Source organism: Urocitellus parryii, chromosome 3 (assembly GCF_045843805.1).
Source record: "Urocitellus parryii isolate mUroPar1 chromosome 3, mUroPar1.hap1, whole genome shotgun sequence".
Classification (NCBI taxonomy): Eukaryota; Metazoa; Chordata; class Mammalia; order Rodentia; family Sciuridae; genus Urocitellus; species Urocitellus parryii.
The window spans coordinates 99,293,090-99,307,920 of NC_135533.1; the positions used below are offsets into that span (position 1 = coordinate 99,293,090).

At 37.2% G+C, this 14,831-nt stretch overlaps 1 protein-coding gene across 3 annotated transcripts; it reads right to left on the bottom strand.

Annotated features, from left to right (window-relative positions):
• Window positions 1-11,110: 11,110 nt before the first annotated feature.
• Window positions 11,111-14,092, bottom strand: C3H7orf25 (chromosome 3 C7orf25 homolog). Of its 3 annotated transcripts, none has more exons than XM_077796796.1 (2): window positions 14,021-14,092; window positions 11,111-13,015 (listed from the first exon to the last, which is right to left on the bottom strand). In XM_077796796.1, the coding sequence occupies exon 2, from the start codon at window positions 12,992-12,994 to the stop codon at window positions 11,726-11,728; it is 1,269 nt and encodes a 422-aa protein (XP_077652922.1). In that variant the 5' UTR covers window positions 12,995-13,015; window positions 14,021-14,092; the 3' UTR covers window positions 11,111-11,725. The 3 variants fall into 3 exon arrangements, with proteins under 3 accessions (XP_077652922.1, XP_026266422.1, XP_026266423.1); XM_026410637.2 differs by having other exon boundaries at window positions 14,035-14,089; XM_026410638.2 differs by having other exon boundaries at window positions 13,945-14,088.
• Window positions 14,093-14,831: the final 739 nt, after the last annotated feature.

Consider the following 14,831-nt stretch of genomic DNA (forward strand, 5'->3'; position numbering starts at 1 on the left):
TAGTGGCCCCAATCAATGCCACTTGGAGTAGAAGCAACATACAGACACACCCTATTTGAATTCCTAACCTCCAAAATCATGAGATATAATAAAATGGTGGTTATTGTAAGATACTATATTTTGGAATTGTTTATTATGTAACAATAGAAAAAGAGAATAATCCCTAATTTACATAAACTGATTTTAAATATCAATAGGAAAAAGTAAAACATCTTAGATAAGAGGAAAAAAATAGCAAAAGGAAATTGTCTTAGTCTTTTCTAATCCCTATAATAAAATACCTTAATCTGTAGCTTATATACAACAGAAATTTATTCTTACAATTCTGAAGCTGTGAAGTCCAAAATCAAAGCACTGGCACTTGTGAAATCTGCTAAGGATCTGTTTTCTGTATAGAAGGGATCATCAAGCTCTCTGGGGTTTCTTTTTCTATTGCCTTCTTTCTTTCTTTTGTGAATTTCAATTATATAGAATACTGAATTTCATTGTGGTATATTGTACATGTGTATAACATAGTTGATCCCCCCCTTATGTGTGTGTGTATATATATATGTGTGTGTGTGTGTGTGTATATGTGTGTGTGTGTACATCAAACATGTGTACATCGAAATAAAACTAAATAAACACTAGAAAAAAGTGGGTTTTTTTTAGTTTTCTAGTTTTTTATTCCCTTCCCCCTCCCCTGACATCCTTCCTCTTCTGTAATGGTGTTCCTTCTTTCATATGACTACTAGATGTGTTCTTGAGCTCCACCTACATGAAGTAAAGCAGTATGTTTTCTTTACTCAGTCTATTCTTTCAAATGTAATCTTGTCCAGAAACACCTTTTCAGATACATACAACCCAAAATAAAGTTGAACCAAATATCTGGGTACTCCGTCGAATTGACACACAAAACTAACCATCACAGATGAAAATATGGAAAATTTCAATATAAATTTGTGTGTGTCTATGTATCCATTCATCAGCATATACATTACTGATAGGATATTTACCACATACTAGGCTCACATAACAAGTTTCAACAAATTTCAAATTGATTTAGCTCATACACTATATGTTCTTATTCAACTATGGAATTAAATGAGTACTAAATAACCAAGAGATAAACACAAAAGCAATATACTTCAAATTACCTAATTACCTATGAATTGAGCTGGGTATGGTGGTACACACTTGTAATCCCAGCACTTGGGGAGACTAAGTTAAGAGAATCTGAATTTTAAGACTAGTTTCAGCAATTCAGAGAGGCCTTCAGCAACTTAGTGAGACACTAAAAATAAAAAGTGCTGGGAATTTAGTTAGGCAGTAAAGTGCCCCTGGGTTCACTCTCAGGTACAACAACAACAAAATTATCTATGAATCAAGGAAACAAATCACAAAGGAAAGTAGAAAATACTTTGAGCCGAAACATGAAGAAGAAAACACAATAAGCCAAACTTACACAGTTTTGAAGAATATCAATAACTTTAAATGCATGTATAAGACAAGAAAAACTTTAAAATCACAGATCTAAGCCTCTAATTCAGAAAAGCAAATTGAACCCAAATATAAAAGACAAAAATAACAGAAATAAATGTAATATAATAAAGATAGTCAACAAAGTCAAAATTGCTTCTTTACAATTGATAAGCACCTAGCTAAACTAGTATGTGAAATGGAAAAGGGAGGAAAAAATATAAATTATCAGTATAAGGCATAAAAAAGGAGAAGTCACACAGATTTCAGAGGTATGAAAAACTTCATGTTTGTGTCAAAAACTTACATCACATGGAGGAAAAAAACCTTGAACTCTCAACAGACCATAATTGGCACCGAATGAAATAGAAAATGTGAATGATATTGAATCTGTGATAAGAATTGACTTTAAAAAAATACAAAAACCTTCCCATGAAGAAAACTTTAGGCCACGTGGCTTCATTAGTGAATTCTTCCTAACATGTAAGAAAAAAGTAAAACTTAATGAGGGCGACAATGTAAAGTGGGAGTAAATATATTACAGCTCATTTTATATGGCCATCAGAATGTTGATTTCCAGGGTTGGGAGTGTAGAACAGGAGGCTTTGGGTTCAATTCCTAGTGTTCTCTCCCACTCCTCTCCAAAAAAAAAAACTGATTTCCAAACCTAGAATTACATTACTAATCAGGAAAACCATAGGTCAATATATTTCATGAACACACACAACTTAAGTATATCAGATGTAGGTAGGTATAGAAAGGGTAATACATCCTGACCAAGGGGAATTTATTCCAGAAATAAAAGGTAGGTTTAATATTTGAAAGTCAACATAATAAATCATATTAACAAAATAAATGGTAAAAACCAAATTGTAAAATTCAAATTAACCTCCACATTATTAATAATGATAAATGAATTTATCAAGAACACTATACAATAATCAACTGTGTTTCCACATGACAGCAACAAACATGTAGAAAACAAAATTTTAAATTAGCACTTACAGGAACATCAAAACATAAAACACCTATAAATATATCTAATGAGATGTATGGGACTTCTATACTGAATACTGCAAAACAGTAATGAGAAATTTTTGGAAATACTTTAGTAAATAGCATGTATACTCGTCATTGGAAAACTCAGTGTTTATTAAGATGCCAATTCTCTCAAAGTTAGTGTACAGATTCAATATAATCCAAATAAAAATCCCATTGCTTTTTGGCAGGGGAGAGGGGTGAAAAGCTGAGTCTAAGAATTATATGAAAGTTTTGATCAAGGTATTAGACGAGATGAAATGTGTATTAACGATGACCAAAAAAAAGCACACTTTATAATAGAGGATGCAATTCACAAAGAGAATTTAACACATTTTTATACATCAAGTTAATAAACAGCAGCTTTCACAAAACAAACTACTGAATATTCAAGGAGAATTTACTATACCTTTCTTAATCTAAGAGACATTCAATGGAGAAAAATAAGAGAAGATAGAAGACTTCGACAACATAATCAAAAGCATAAACCTTTATGGAACCATGAAGAGTTCACAAAAACAACTTTAAAAGAAAAATGGAAATGGCCCTAAAACCAATAAAAAGATTCTAAAGCTCATTCCTAAAAGGGAAATGCATATAAATATATAAACCAACCAACCAACAGTGTGACAACATTGCACCACTGGGCTGTGGGAAGGCATTTCCTGTCAGTCATTACTGCTGAGAAGGCAGACTGTGACCCAATCACCAACTATGCTTAAAGTATCCATGGCAGCTCAGTCTGTGAAAGCAAAGTATTAGACACAACCCAAACACACATTAGGGTAGGAGTAGTTGGCTCAACTCTGGCAACTCCACACTATGGTGTACTGCACCCCTTCCATAAGCATGAAAGAACCCCCTAGCGTGAGTGATCTCTTTTTTTTTTTTTTTGGTACCAGGGATTGGACCCAGCAGCATTTTACCACTGAGCCACATCCCTAGTCCTTTTATATATTTTATCTAGAGACAGGGTCTGTTAGTTGCTTAGGGTCTCACTAACTTGCTTAGGCTAGCTTTGAACTCTCGATCCTCCTGCCTCAGCCTCTTGAGCCACTGGGGTTTTAGGTGTGCACAACTATAACCAGCGAGTGATCTCTTATTTATTTATTTATTTATTTACTTACTTACTTACTTATTTATTTGCAGTGTTAGGCATTGAACCAGGGTCTAGTGCATGCTAGGTGAGTGCTCTACCACTCACCTACATCCTATATTTTTAAATTAAAAAAGAAAAGGAAACTGCAAACACCGTAGATATTACCTCTCATGAAGAAAAGAAATGAAAAAGACTATTTGTTCATATATTCTTAATTGAAAATAAAAAGGAAGAAAGGAAAGGGGGGAAGAAAGAGAGGAAAGAAAGGAGGAAAGGCAGGAAATTATGTGGAAAGAGAAAGAAACAATACATTGGTGATGATAATTTTTATATAGGTTTTACTTTTGAACCACTTATATTTTGTATATTAAGAAATAAAATTAAATAAAAAAGTAAACTCTAAAATTGAAACAAGTAAACCTATATATCCAATTAGTAACAGCCCCACGGGGAAAGATAAAACATATTAATATGACTTTAAAGCAGTGTTTTAACCATATATCCTTGGTGGGCTATAAGGACAAAAAGAACTAAACAGAAATATCCACATTTATTTAGTGACTTTATTATAAGCAGATATAATCATACTTTTGAAACTTTTCACATATATCACAGAATAAAACAAATTAAGTAATTATGTGAAGAGAGATTTGCAGTGCAAGAGACACAATGTTTAAACTTAATAATATTAACTTGAAGATATAAAACACTTCTTCCCTCCATCTTTACTTTTTTATTTATTTATTTATTTATTTATTTATTTATTTATTTATTTATTTATTTATTTATTTATTTATTTTGGTGGTGGTGCTGGAACCAAACCCAGAGTCTCACAGTTTAGGCAAGTGCTCTATTACTGAACTATATCCCCAGCTCCCAACATTTCCATTTTCATGCATTGCAAGGACTCAGGAACAATGACAACTGAGTAGCACAAGTTCCTGGAACCCTGGGACTTTTATTCTACAGCACCATTGGCTTATAAAGTCTCCTTGAAAATACCGGGTTCTAGGTCTCTGGCAGGAAACTACTGGTAATTCTGAGACTTCTTGTTCTAGCAGAAAGCAAGAAACCAAAAACAATGGGATTGTGTCAAAAGGACAAAATGATCTTAAAGGGGTCTATATTAACCAATGTTTGGGTAGTTAAAACATCAAAAGAATAATAAATAAAAGGCAAGATGAGAGATCTTGCAGTGATATAAATGCTCTGTGTCTTGACATAATCCATGGTGATATTCTTGTGATACTGAACGATAGTTTTTAAAATGTTACCACTGGGGAAACTGGGTAAAGGATATCTGGCTCTTTCTGTATTACTTATTTTAACTACATGGGAATCCACAATATTTATCTTGAAATAAGAACTTTAAAAAAAATAAGTGTATTGTTTAGGGCAGAGTAAATACATAACAACTCATGAGTCCAGTGTGGTATTCACAAAATAGAATCTCTCTGCTTAACAAGTTCATTTGTTGTTATTGGAGATAACTGTCACACCAAATTCTTATAGAGAAAAAATTAAGGATGCATACTGCCATTGTAGAAGGGCAATCAAATAGCTCTAGTTCTAAGGGAAAGCTCTTACTTATGTAATAATGATGACTAATAATCAGAAAGAAAATGATAGAACTGGGGAAATCACCATTTTGTCACTGCTGTGGAATAATTGATTTGAGATATAATCACCAATGCATGCTGAAATCAATAAGTAAAAGTGTCACGGGTTTGGAGCCCTCTAGGAAACTGAGGCAGCAGGAACCCTGATTCTTGCAATCAAGTCAGAAAGATTTCAGACATGTTTCCCAAATAACAGGCATGACTTTATTAGAAGTAGGAAAAGGAAAGGGAACTCTCTCACATGGGAGAGATTAGGGCCTCTCCTGCCCTCCAGTTTTATTGGAGGTCCCAGAGAAGTTTCCAGAAAGCCCTGTCCAGGTCCACCTCTTGACTTTTGACTGACAGCAGACATCAGACTTTCAAGTCCCAGCTGCCATGACCACTCTAGGTCACTTTGGCCCATGCTGACCAGTTCTAATTAGAACCTGTTCTTACAAACTTTATTGTTAAGGGGAATTATCTTTATCTCCATGAGTTCCAGAATCTGCTCTATGAAAAGATCACAAAAGTGCCCCCCTATCCCCAAGGTAACTTGTGTTCTTATCACCAGCATTTTAGCATTTGCAACCTGAATTTCTCTTGCCGATAACAGGTAGTTTACTGAGGAATGTGACATATCCTATCCACTTAAGCCAAGTAGGGCTGCAGGTAAGTTGCTTCTTAGAAAAAAAAAAAGCATGTGGAGATCAGTAGAGTGTGTCCATTTTATAGAATATTCCTTTAACCTCATTTTCCTATCACTCATATCTGTCTGTTCCCTATCAAAAGGATCATGGAGACTGATATTGATTGACACTGGTCTCAAAGTATTATTTCATAGTCAACTCAGTAGTCACAAGTGGCAAATCATAACTGTATAATGGACAGCTCTTGCTTTTACTACCTTATTCAAGTCAGTATTTAACAGTGGGAAAGGCAGAGACTACTTGCTCACTGGTATAATGAAAATGAGGAACACAGAATCACCTATATTCTTGCCCCAAATAACTAACTGGAATTGAACCCAGCCTTTAGAATCTCATCTGCAGCTTTCAGGGAACACAATTTATCATTACAGAACAATCGGGCAAGTCAAGAACATAGGACATTCTCTAAAACAACTATTCTGATGTCTTCAAAAAGATATGAAAGAATGCTTCAGATTTAAATAGATAAGAAACAATAAACTCAGATGCAATGCCTGGTGCTTGATTGCATCCTGGTTACACAAATCTTCTGACATTTGAGCACAGATGAGAGGATATAAAAGGATGTGCACAATTATGACTAATTTTGTTAGATGTGCTAATATGAAATCATGGCTTTGTAGAAAAAATGTTCTTTTTAGAGCTGAACACTGAGGGATGTATAAGTCAATGGTCATAATGTCTACAACATACTTGAGAATAATTTTACTTTAAAAAACCCTAGATAAAACAAATAAGACAAAATAACATTTTTTTAAAACATAGGTGATAGGTACTCGGGTGATTATATTCTGTTTTCTGTGTGTTTGAAAAATGTATTCATTGCCTCTCTTCTATTATGCTTTGTCCCTCTTTTTGGAACAAATAGCCTTAAATATTAGTTAGAAACGTCTTCAACTACATGCAACCAAAAAGCTAAGCACAGTGGCTTATAAAAATTGGGGAAAGTATGTGTCTGTACTAAAGATGCTCTTGGCCTTTCTCTCATTACCATAACATGTTAGTGCACACGGTCATGAACCAAGGTCAAATCAGGCCTCAGTGAAGTAGTTGGCAGTATCAATGGATTTCTCCTTGTGTCTGTGTGGCAAGGAACCTGGCTATCCCTAGCTAAATGCACGACTGGGAAAACAAAGTGCCAGGGTTTGTGCCTTGATGGCACAGGCAGGCACAGGATGTCAGTCCTTACCATATGCCAGAACCTTTGTTGACCCTCTTATTTTAACTGTCTTAATCTCTCTCTTACATTTTCCATCATTTTACTTCGCTACTGAATTCCTAGAAATTTACTAAGATCTATTTCCATTTCAATTTATTTTTCAGTTTTGTCTAATCTACTTTTTTAAAAAATATTTTTTAAAAATTTTGCGGAGCTGAGGATTAAACCCAATGCCTCATATCTGCCTAATTCAGGAGTTCAGTATTGGGAAACACTAACTGCAGAAATGAACTATATCCTCCAATTAAACAGCATGCAATAATGCTTTGTTGCAAGTGGTATTAGCTTTCATCTATCACTTTGAATACTTTTCGTTTTTTCCAGAATGTAGATAGGGACCACGTCAAAGACCTATACTCTTTATATTTGGCCATTATATAGATTTTATGAATTTGTTACATATTTTCTCTGTATTGCCTACATATATATCTTGCTTTTATGTTCCTGAAAAACTAAGGCTTCTTTTTGGTAATGTTGTGTGTACATTCTTACATTGAAATCTCTGTTAATGGTAGCCTTCCTCTCTTGCTTTTACTTCTCACTGTAAACTCATCCAATCAAAGCTTTCTCATTCTATTGTCATTTGTGAAGCATGGGTTCAGACTGAAGCTATGAATGTTTCTGTCAGGTGTCTGAGGGATAGTACTTGCCTGGGTTCAATTTTTATAAAAATTTCATACCCCTAGGTCTTTCCCATGATGTTTTAATACCTGAACTCTGTTGCAGAACACAGGACAGACTTTGGTTTCTCTCAGACTTTATTTTCCCACTCAGAACCACTAGAATCAAACTTCTTTGTGCTATCACATGATAGTTTACAAGATCCTCTACTGTGGGGGCTGCAGACCATGACAGGTTCTGGTTTCATAGAGGGGCCTCAGGGTTACCTCTTTACTTCAAGAAGGCCTTTTGCCTCTGATTCTACTCCATCATGAAGGCTAATCCCCAACTAGTAGGATTAGCCCACTATTAAAGTTGGAGACTCCATTCTGCCCTATTTCCTCCTGGGAACAAAATTCCTATAGGGTGAGGTGTTCTCTGCCTGGGATCCATTATATCTGCAATATATATTATCTAGATATTGTGTGTACATTCTTACATTGAAATTTTATTCCACCTTCCATTTCATGCTATATTGTCAGGTATGGGTATCAGTATTATGCTCATATTCTGTAAAATGAGTTTGAAAACATTTCCAATACAGTGATGCCCTGAGACAACCAGCTTATTATTAACCTAAATTAAGGTCTGCCTCACAGGTTCCAGTTCTCAAACAGGAGCAGGCCAACATTCTCATCTTGAGAAGGGGGAGGCAGAACAAACAGAACACCACATCTGATCATGCTAAATATTTTAACTCCATTTATGGTGTGTGCTCCATATTTTTAAGAGCAAGAGGATTATCTAATATTTAAAAGCAAGAAAAATTGTATGTAATGAACTTTTTTTTGGAGGAAAATGCTTTACTAGTTTAACATTTTTTCAATCATTATTGCTTATTTTTCTATTTCAATTCTAATTCACATTTCCTATAAAAATCGTGCTCCAATGAGATCTTCAAATTTATCAAAATAGTGTAGACAGACTATTTCCCTACAATTAACAAATTGGTTTTATGTCCGTCTTTATTTTGTAACTCTTTCATTTTATACTGATTTTTATGAATCCTTGTGAACACTTTTTATTTTTCCCTTCATGGACTACATTTATTCTCCATTCTTACCCCCTCATTTGGAATTTACTCAGCTTGGTTTAATTTATACAACAGTTACCTTCTTGTTTAATACCCAAAAGTATGTCATTCTACTTTTTTAATGGAAAAATTTTAAAGTTATTGTTGACTTCTTTCTAAAATATTAACATGCTTACTTTCCTCTACACTTCCAATTCCCAGTCATTATAATTACAGTTCATATGTCTTCACTCTTCACAATTTTTTTTGACATTTGCTTTGTTTTACAACTACATAATTCCTTTAATTGACAAAAAACTGGTATTACTGGTATTTAACTGGACATGCTCTTTATAATGTCCCTCTTTTTAATTCCATATTTTTTACCTTTATGAATTGATCCTTTTGGTCAGCTGGAATAGGCCTCTGGGGTACAGTAGAGGTCTTGGGGTACAGTATAGGTCAAGCATGTGCAGTTTCTTAAGACACTATTTCTTGCATCCCAAGATCCAGTGCCCATTACTTAATGTCCATATCTATTAATTACATTATTATATACCACTGAGCTACAGCCCTGTCTAGTCTATGTTTTAAAAATATATTTTAGAAACTATAATATTATTAATAGAAACTGCAATAACTGAAAGCCTAGAAAAAGGTCAAGTCTTGGACAGGGCCACAGCTATGGCCACTACAGAAAAGTTTTTCCAAGGATTGCTGTGGCTGTCTAGTTGGCAAAGATTCCAGGTTCTTTAGGAACTGATTCATACTGACAGGATGAGATACTTTTTTGAAAGCAAGTTTTTTATATGTCTAGCCCTTCCTATTGTGCTGACACAGAACAGGCACTCAATAAATGCTTATTAAATGACATTAATAACACCTACATCATTTCTTTCTTGAACAAATTCAACATATACCAGTGATATTACATTCCATCCTTCCCACTCTGGCTATAATTCTTTTTTTTTTTTTTTGTAGTACCAGGGATTGAACCCAGAGGCACTTAACAACTAAGCCACATTCCCAGCCCTTTTTATTTTGAGACAAGTTCTCACTAAGTTGCTCAGAACACTGCTAAGTTGCTGAGGCTGCCTTTGAACTTGCAATTCTCCTGCCTCACCCTCCTGAGTTACTAGTTACAGGCATACACCTTGTCTGGCCTGGCCATAATTATTAGTCTCATTCTTCCACAAATCCCTTTACAGGTTTTTGTTGTTTTCTTAAGAGATCTGATTTTATCACAAACCACTCTTTTTAAAAAATTACCAATAGCTCCCTAATGTCATTCTTTAGAAAATTTAAAGCTTTTCTTAGCTTCATTTCACTTTACAAACTGTCCAGTTGAGCTTAGTCCCTGAATAGTCCCTCACATTCATACTTCCATTATTTTCCAATCCTATTCCTTGTACTTTTGAGCGCTTTCTTGTTTACACACTTCATAAGATCTCACACCTGAAATCCTCAAGTCACTTCCTCTCTGACTCCACAGCATGAATTATTCCCCTACTCTGTATTTTAAACATAATTTAACACATTAATCACATTTCAGTTGTTTGCCTCCTTTCAGACTAAGAATTCCTTAGAACAGGATAATTATTCATATTTGCATACCAAACAATAATGTGTCAAGCACTTTAGCATTTAATGTGCTCAAAAAGTCTAAATTCAATTTCTAACAGTAGACACTATACTAAATTGGAATCCCAATCAGTTTTTCCCTAAGAAATATGTTGACTTAGAAATAAATCTATCCCCAGAGAACTGCCCAATCTACTTAATTCTGTATTCAGTTCAGTGTCCTTGTACCCCAGTAACGGAATTCCATCTCAGCACTACTGCTAGAAACTGAGTTTCTCTTCCCACAAAATGGGGAAGTTTGCACAGTATTAAGAGTTCAGGCTGGGTCTATACAAAATTAAGTTCTAACACTGGCTAGTTAATATTTAGTTAATATTTAACCTTCAAGTCTCAAAAAATGTGATATATCTACTTTGCTAATTTGTTTTGCTTTATTGCAAACTGATAAAGTACTGAGTACAATACGATCATAAGTAGTTTTATTTACAACTTGTGTCATGGAACTGGCCTTGTCTCTCTTCTGTCATTATTTTGTGAGTTAATGCAGTTGTGACTTGCCACTTGCAAACAGGACAGGAAAAGCAATATTCACAATTCAAATACAAACAGTATGGGGCTCTTTGTAATTAAAAGTAAAATCTAAATCTTAAAAATTATTTTATGCATTTTACAAATTTATTCAAATATTTTACCTTAATTGTTCTAGGTTTATTTTTATCATAGTTAAATCTGCTGGCATTCTTTTTAGAAAGATGTGTCTATAGATGGCACTTGTATGATCAGACTTCACTTTATTTCCATTTCTTCTCTGCTCTGTACTCTTTGTAAACATACCCACCAAGCTGTGCCTGACACATATCAAATAATTTTCCTTCTATAAATAATGGTCACTAACTTGAATCTGAAATTAATTATAAACCATTAGGTCCCAGTCTCAACCCACATCAACCGATAAACCAATACAATGAAAACCAAGCATCAGAGTTTTCTCCAGATATTTAATGAATGCAAGATGCAGTGTGGCCATATTCCATGAAATGTGATTACCAGTAGGGAAGCTGCAGCCCTACTGAATTAAACAAAAGTATTACGAGACAGCTAAAAGCTTTATATAGGTGGATCTGTCTTAATTACTATAATGTAGACAGTTTGATAAATAAGGTTGTTTCTTGTGCTTTTTCTACTTTAGGCAATAATATACTTTAAATACAGATGAGACACACAAAAATTTTTTACTGGTTTGAGTTCTAAGTATTCTTTTTACTACAGACCTCCCTCCACTGCAATCTAGATGAGAAGACCCAGCCTTTGGTATAAATAACTTATTTCAATGACAATATTTAAAGGATACCATTATTGTTCACTGTCAACATTTGTGTAGTTGTTTGGTAAGGGGGTGGCCAGAGCCTCTTTACTTTCAGTAAGTGCTCTAGGCTGATGGATAAACACACTAAACTTAACACCTTGGTTGTTTGCAGCTCTAACAAAACCACTGTTGGCAGTCATTGTGATGGCTTTTAGGGTGTCTCCTGTCCCAAAAATTGTTAATGAACGGCTATTAATTTTTGAACTGGCCACTAGTCTCAAGGCACGCTCAGAAGGCTGGTCTGGCACCACATTAATTCGCTTAATTAGCATAGTAGCCCTCTCTCTCTCCCCAGGTCCTCCTAAAGTATCTAGAATAGACTGAAAATCCTTGACAGCAGATTCACAAGCAAACAATTCCTTGTCCTTCATAAACGCCTCCAGCTGAGGTAGAACCTGCTCTTTCCTCTCTTGCTCTGCTTGTTCTGTGAGCACTTTTTCTTTGAAGATAAAGCGGCAGCCTCCATAGCTGAGGGCAGATACATACGTGATTAAAGTAGTAATGTCCAGATTTACTCTTTTACACACATCAACCTTAATCTCTGTTGGAAATGCAACACTTGCTAGTATATTTTCCCGGTCTACTCTGGTCACCTGCAAAAGTTCTGGGCCCTCGTCATCCGATTCACTCTCACTTAGCTGGAGCTCCTCAGGGTGATCTAACAGAGAGTTGACTGCTACTATGTCTCCTCTCACAGATATGCCCATTTCTTTCAGCTTCTCTGCCATGGGGCTGGAGACACTGTTGTAAAATGCAAAGATGATGTGAGGGTTGCTATACTGCACTGGCTGCTGGTGACTGGCCTGGAGGAAGTCTTCAGCCTGCTCAATGATGCTTTTGTCTCCATACTGGCCCCTGCCCAGCCAGATATTGTGCAGTGCTTCAGCCTTTCGGCCAATGGCTTTCACCCAAGTATGACCACCATTTGCAACTACATCCACTACAAGGGTCTGCTTTTCTCCCAAGGTATCTGTGTAACCAAAGACATGGAGAACACTAACAACTTCTTCCAGGTTTTCTGCTGATTCCACAATGGCTCTCAGATGTGTTAGATTTGTGCTTTGCAAATGGGATTCTTTAATAGCTACTTTCCCAGCTTCTACTTTCTGTAAGAATTTTAATTCTGCTTTCAATTTGCTGCACAGCTTTGCACCACCTTCTATGCCACCTTTTCTTGATCTAGAAAGTGATTCTGCTCTCTTAATCAGTTCCTTGGCTATGGCGATTCGTTCACAGAGCATGGAGTGTGCAGACATGCTGACAGCATTATTCCTTTCCTATGAAGACAACAAACAAGGCAAATTTGAATAGTCCCCCAAAATTATAAGGATTAAAAACTTCAATCTAGCAAAGCTTTTGGAGCCTGAGTATGAACCTGGGCTTCTGTATGTGTGTTTTGGAGTGAGTTCTTTGATAGTAACTAAGGAAACCTACACTTCCGAACTCTTCCTTATCTGGGTATTGGATTCTCATACACTTTAGACTTTCATTTCCTCAGAAGGTCATGGAGTTCGCAGCATATCCAACGTTGGGATTAAATGCAGGAGTCTATGTACTGTATAACATCTCCTTATCTCTTAACACCAGACTTATTGTTCTGTTGATGAGAAATTTTCATACATGATTCAAAACGCCCAGATAAAATGCTTAAAATAAAAAATCCATACAGACTACCTGGCTAACCAACTGTTCAAAGCAAGTGTCTCACTCCTAAACTGGCCAATTAGCCTGTCTCATTTTTTCCTCCTTCAGGAGTTTGTGTACTTTAACCAGCTACCTCTGATGTCCCCCTGGGACACAGGGTACTTACGTCAAGGAATCAAGACTGCCCCACGTCTGCATTTGATGTCAAAGCAGAATACTTTGAAAGACCTAGAGCGACCACCAATTTGCCTCCCACTCCTCAGTAAGGAAAAGCCCATAGATAACCGGACTCCAAGAACCCGCCGGCGGCCAGGTGGGCCAAGGTCTGCAGGGCCTTCCGGGTGGGCTTTGGCCCCTGGGCCCAGCGCGTCCATCTACGCAGATGGGTCCCGCCGGGCACGGTCCAGGCTCAAACAGGCCCCTGCAGGCGCCAGGGCTTAGAGGCCAGGCATGGAGGATGCATCGTGCCCCTCTCCAGGACGGCCCAGCCCAGCCCCCGATGGCCTCAGAAGCCGAGTCCCGCTCCCTTCCTCCCGTCCCTCCTCCCTCCCGGGCTCCTCACCAGCAGCGCCCAGAACTGCGAGCGCGAGCAGGCGGGAGCGGGCACGCGGAGACCGGGACCCGCAGGGAAAGCTCACCCTGCAGCCCCCACCTCACTCAACGCCGAGGCCGCTCCGCCCGCGAGAGCTTCGCTGCCTCCCGCGCCTCCCGCGTCACGTGGTTCCGGACCGGGTGATGCCGAAGCCGCGATTCCCAGGCGGCAGCGCGGCCTCTCTAGCGTGGCCGACGCTAGCGCGGCAGCCATGCTTGTTGAGGGCGCTGGCTGCTGGCTTCTACCCTTAGCCCTAAGGGAAGAGGCGCCCCGGAGGCACTCATCAGGCCCCCAGAGGACAGCACCGAGGTGGTAATTCATCCCACTGAGTGCGTGGCACTCTTATCCCACTGGGATCTTAAGTGTTTTTCTGGCTCGTTTTAATAGAGAAAAACACCAGAGAGGCTTATCAAAAGACACATATCACACCATCCTGAGCTCGCCCCAGAAAGTATTATAGACATACTGGAGGGCAAATGACTGACTGGGCGGCTTCTGAGAGGCTGGGATATTTAGACAAGTATTCAAAATCACTCAGATTATATTTGACAAAGTAAAACTAAATATTAAAGATTTCCAGTCATAACTAATCCCATGTACCCTGTTTCTTCTCCAAGCTCTAATTAACCCTTTAAGCCCCAAGTTTTCTACTGTGAGCATAATGGTCAAATATTATTTCAAAGTTATCATAAGTCATGAATTTGTTATTCAGTTTTTTACAGATGTTCCACATCTGGGACAATAGGGAAAAAATGGGTTAAATGACGAAAGTAAAAGGGAATAAACCCACAAAGACAAAGGAGAGAGAGGGGATGGCTGCAGACAAGAAACACCAATAACACATTTTTAGAAGATAG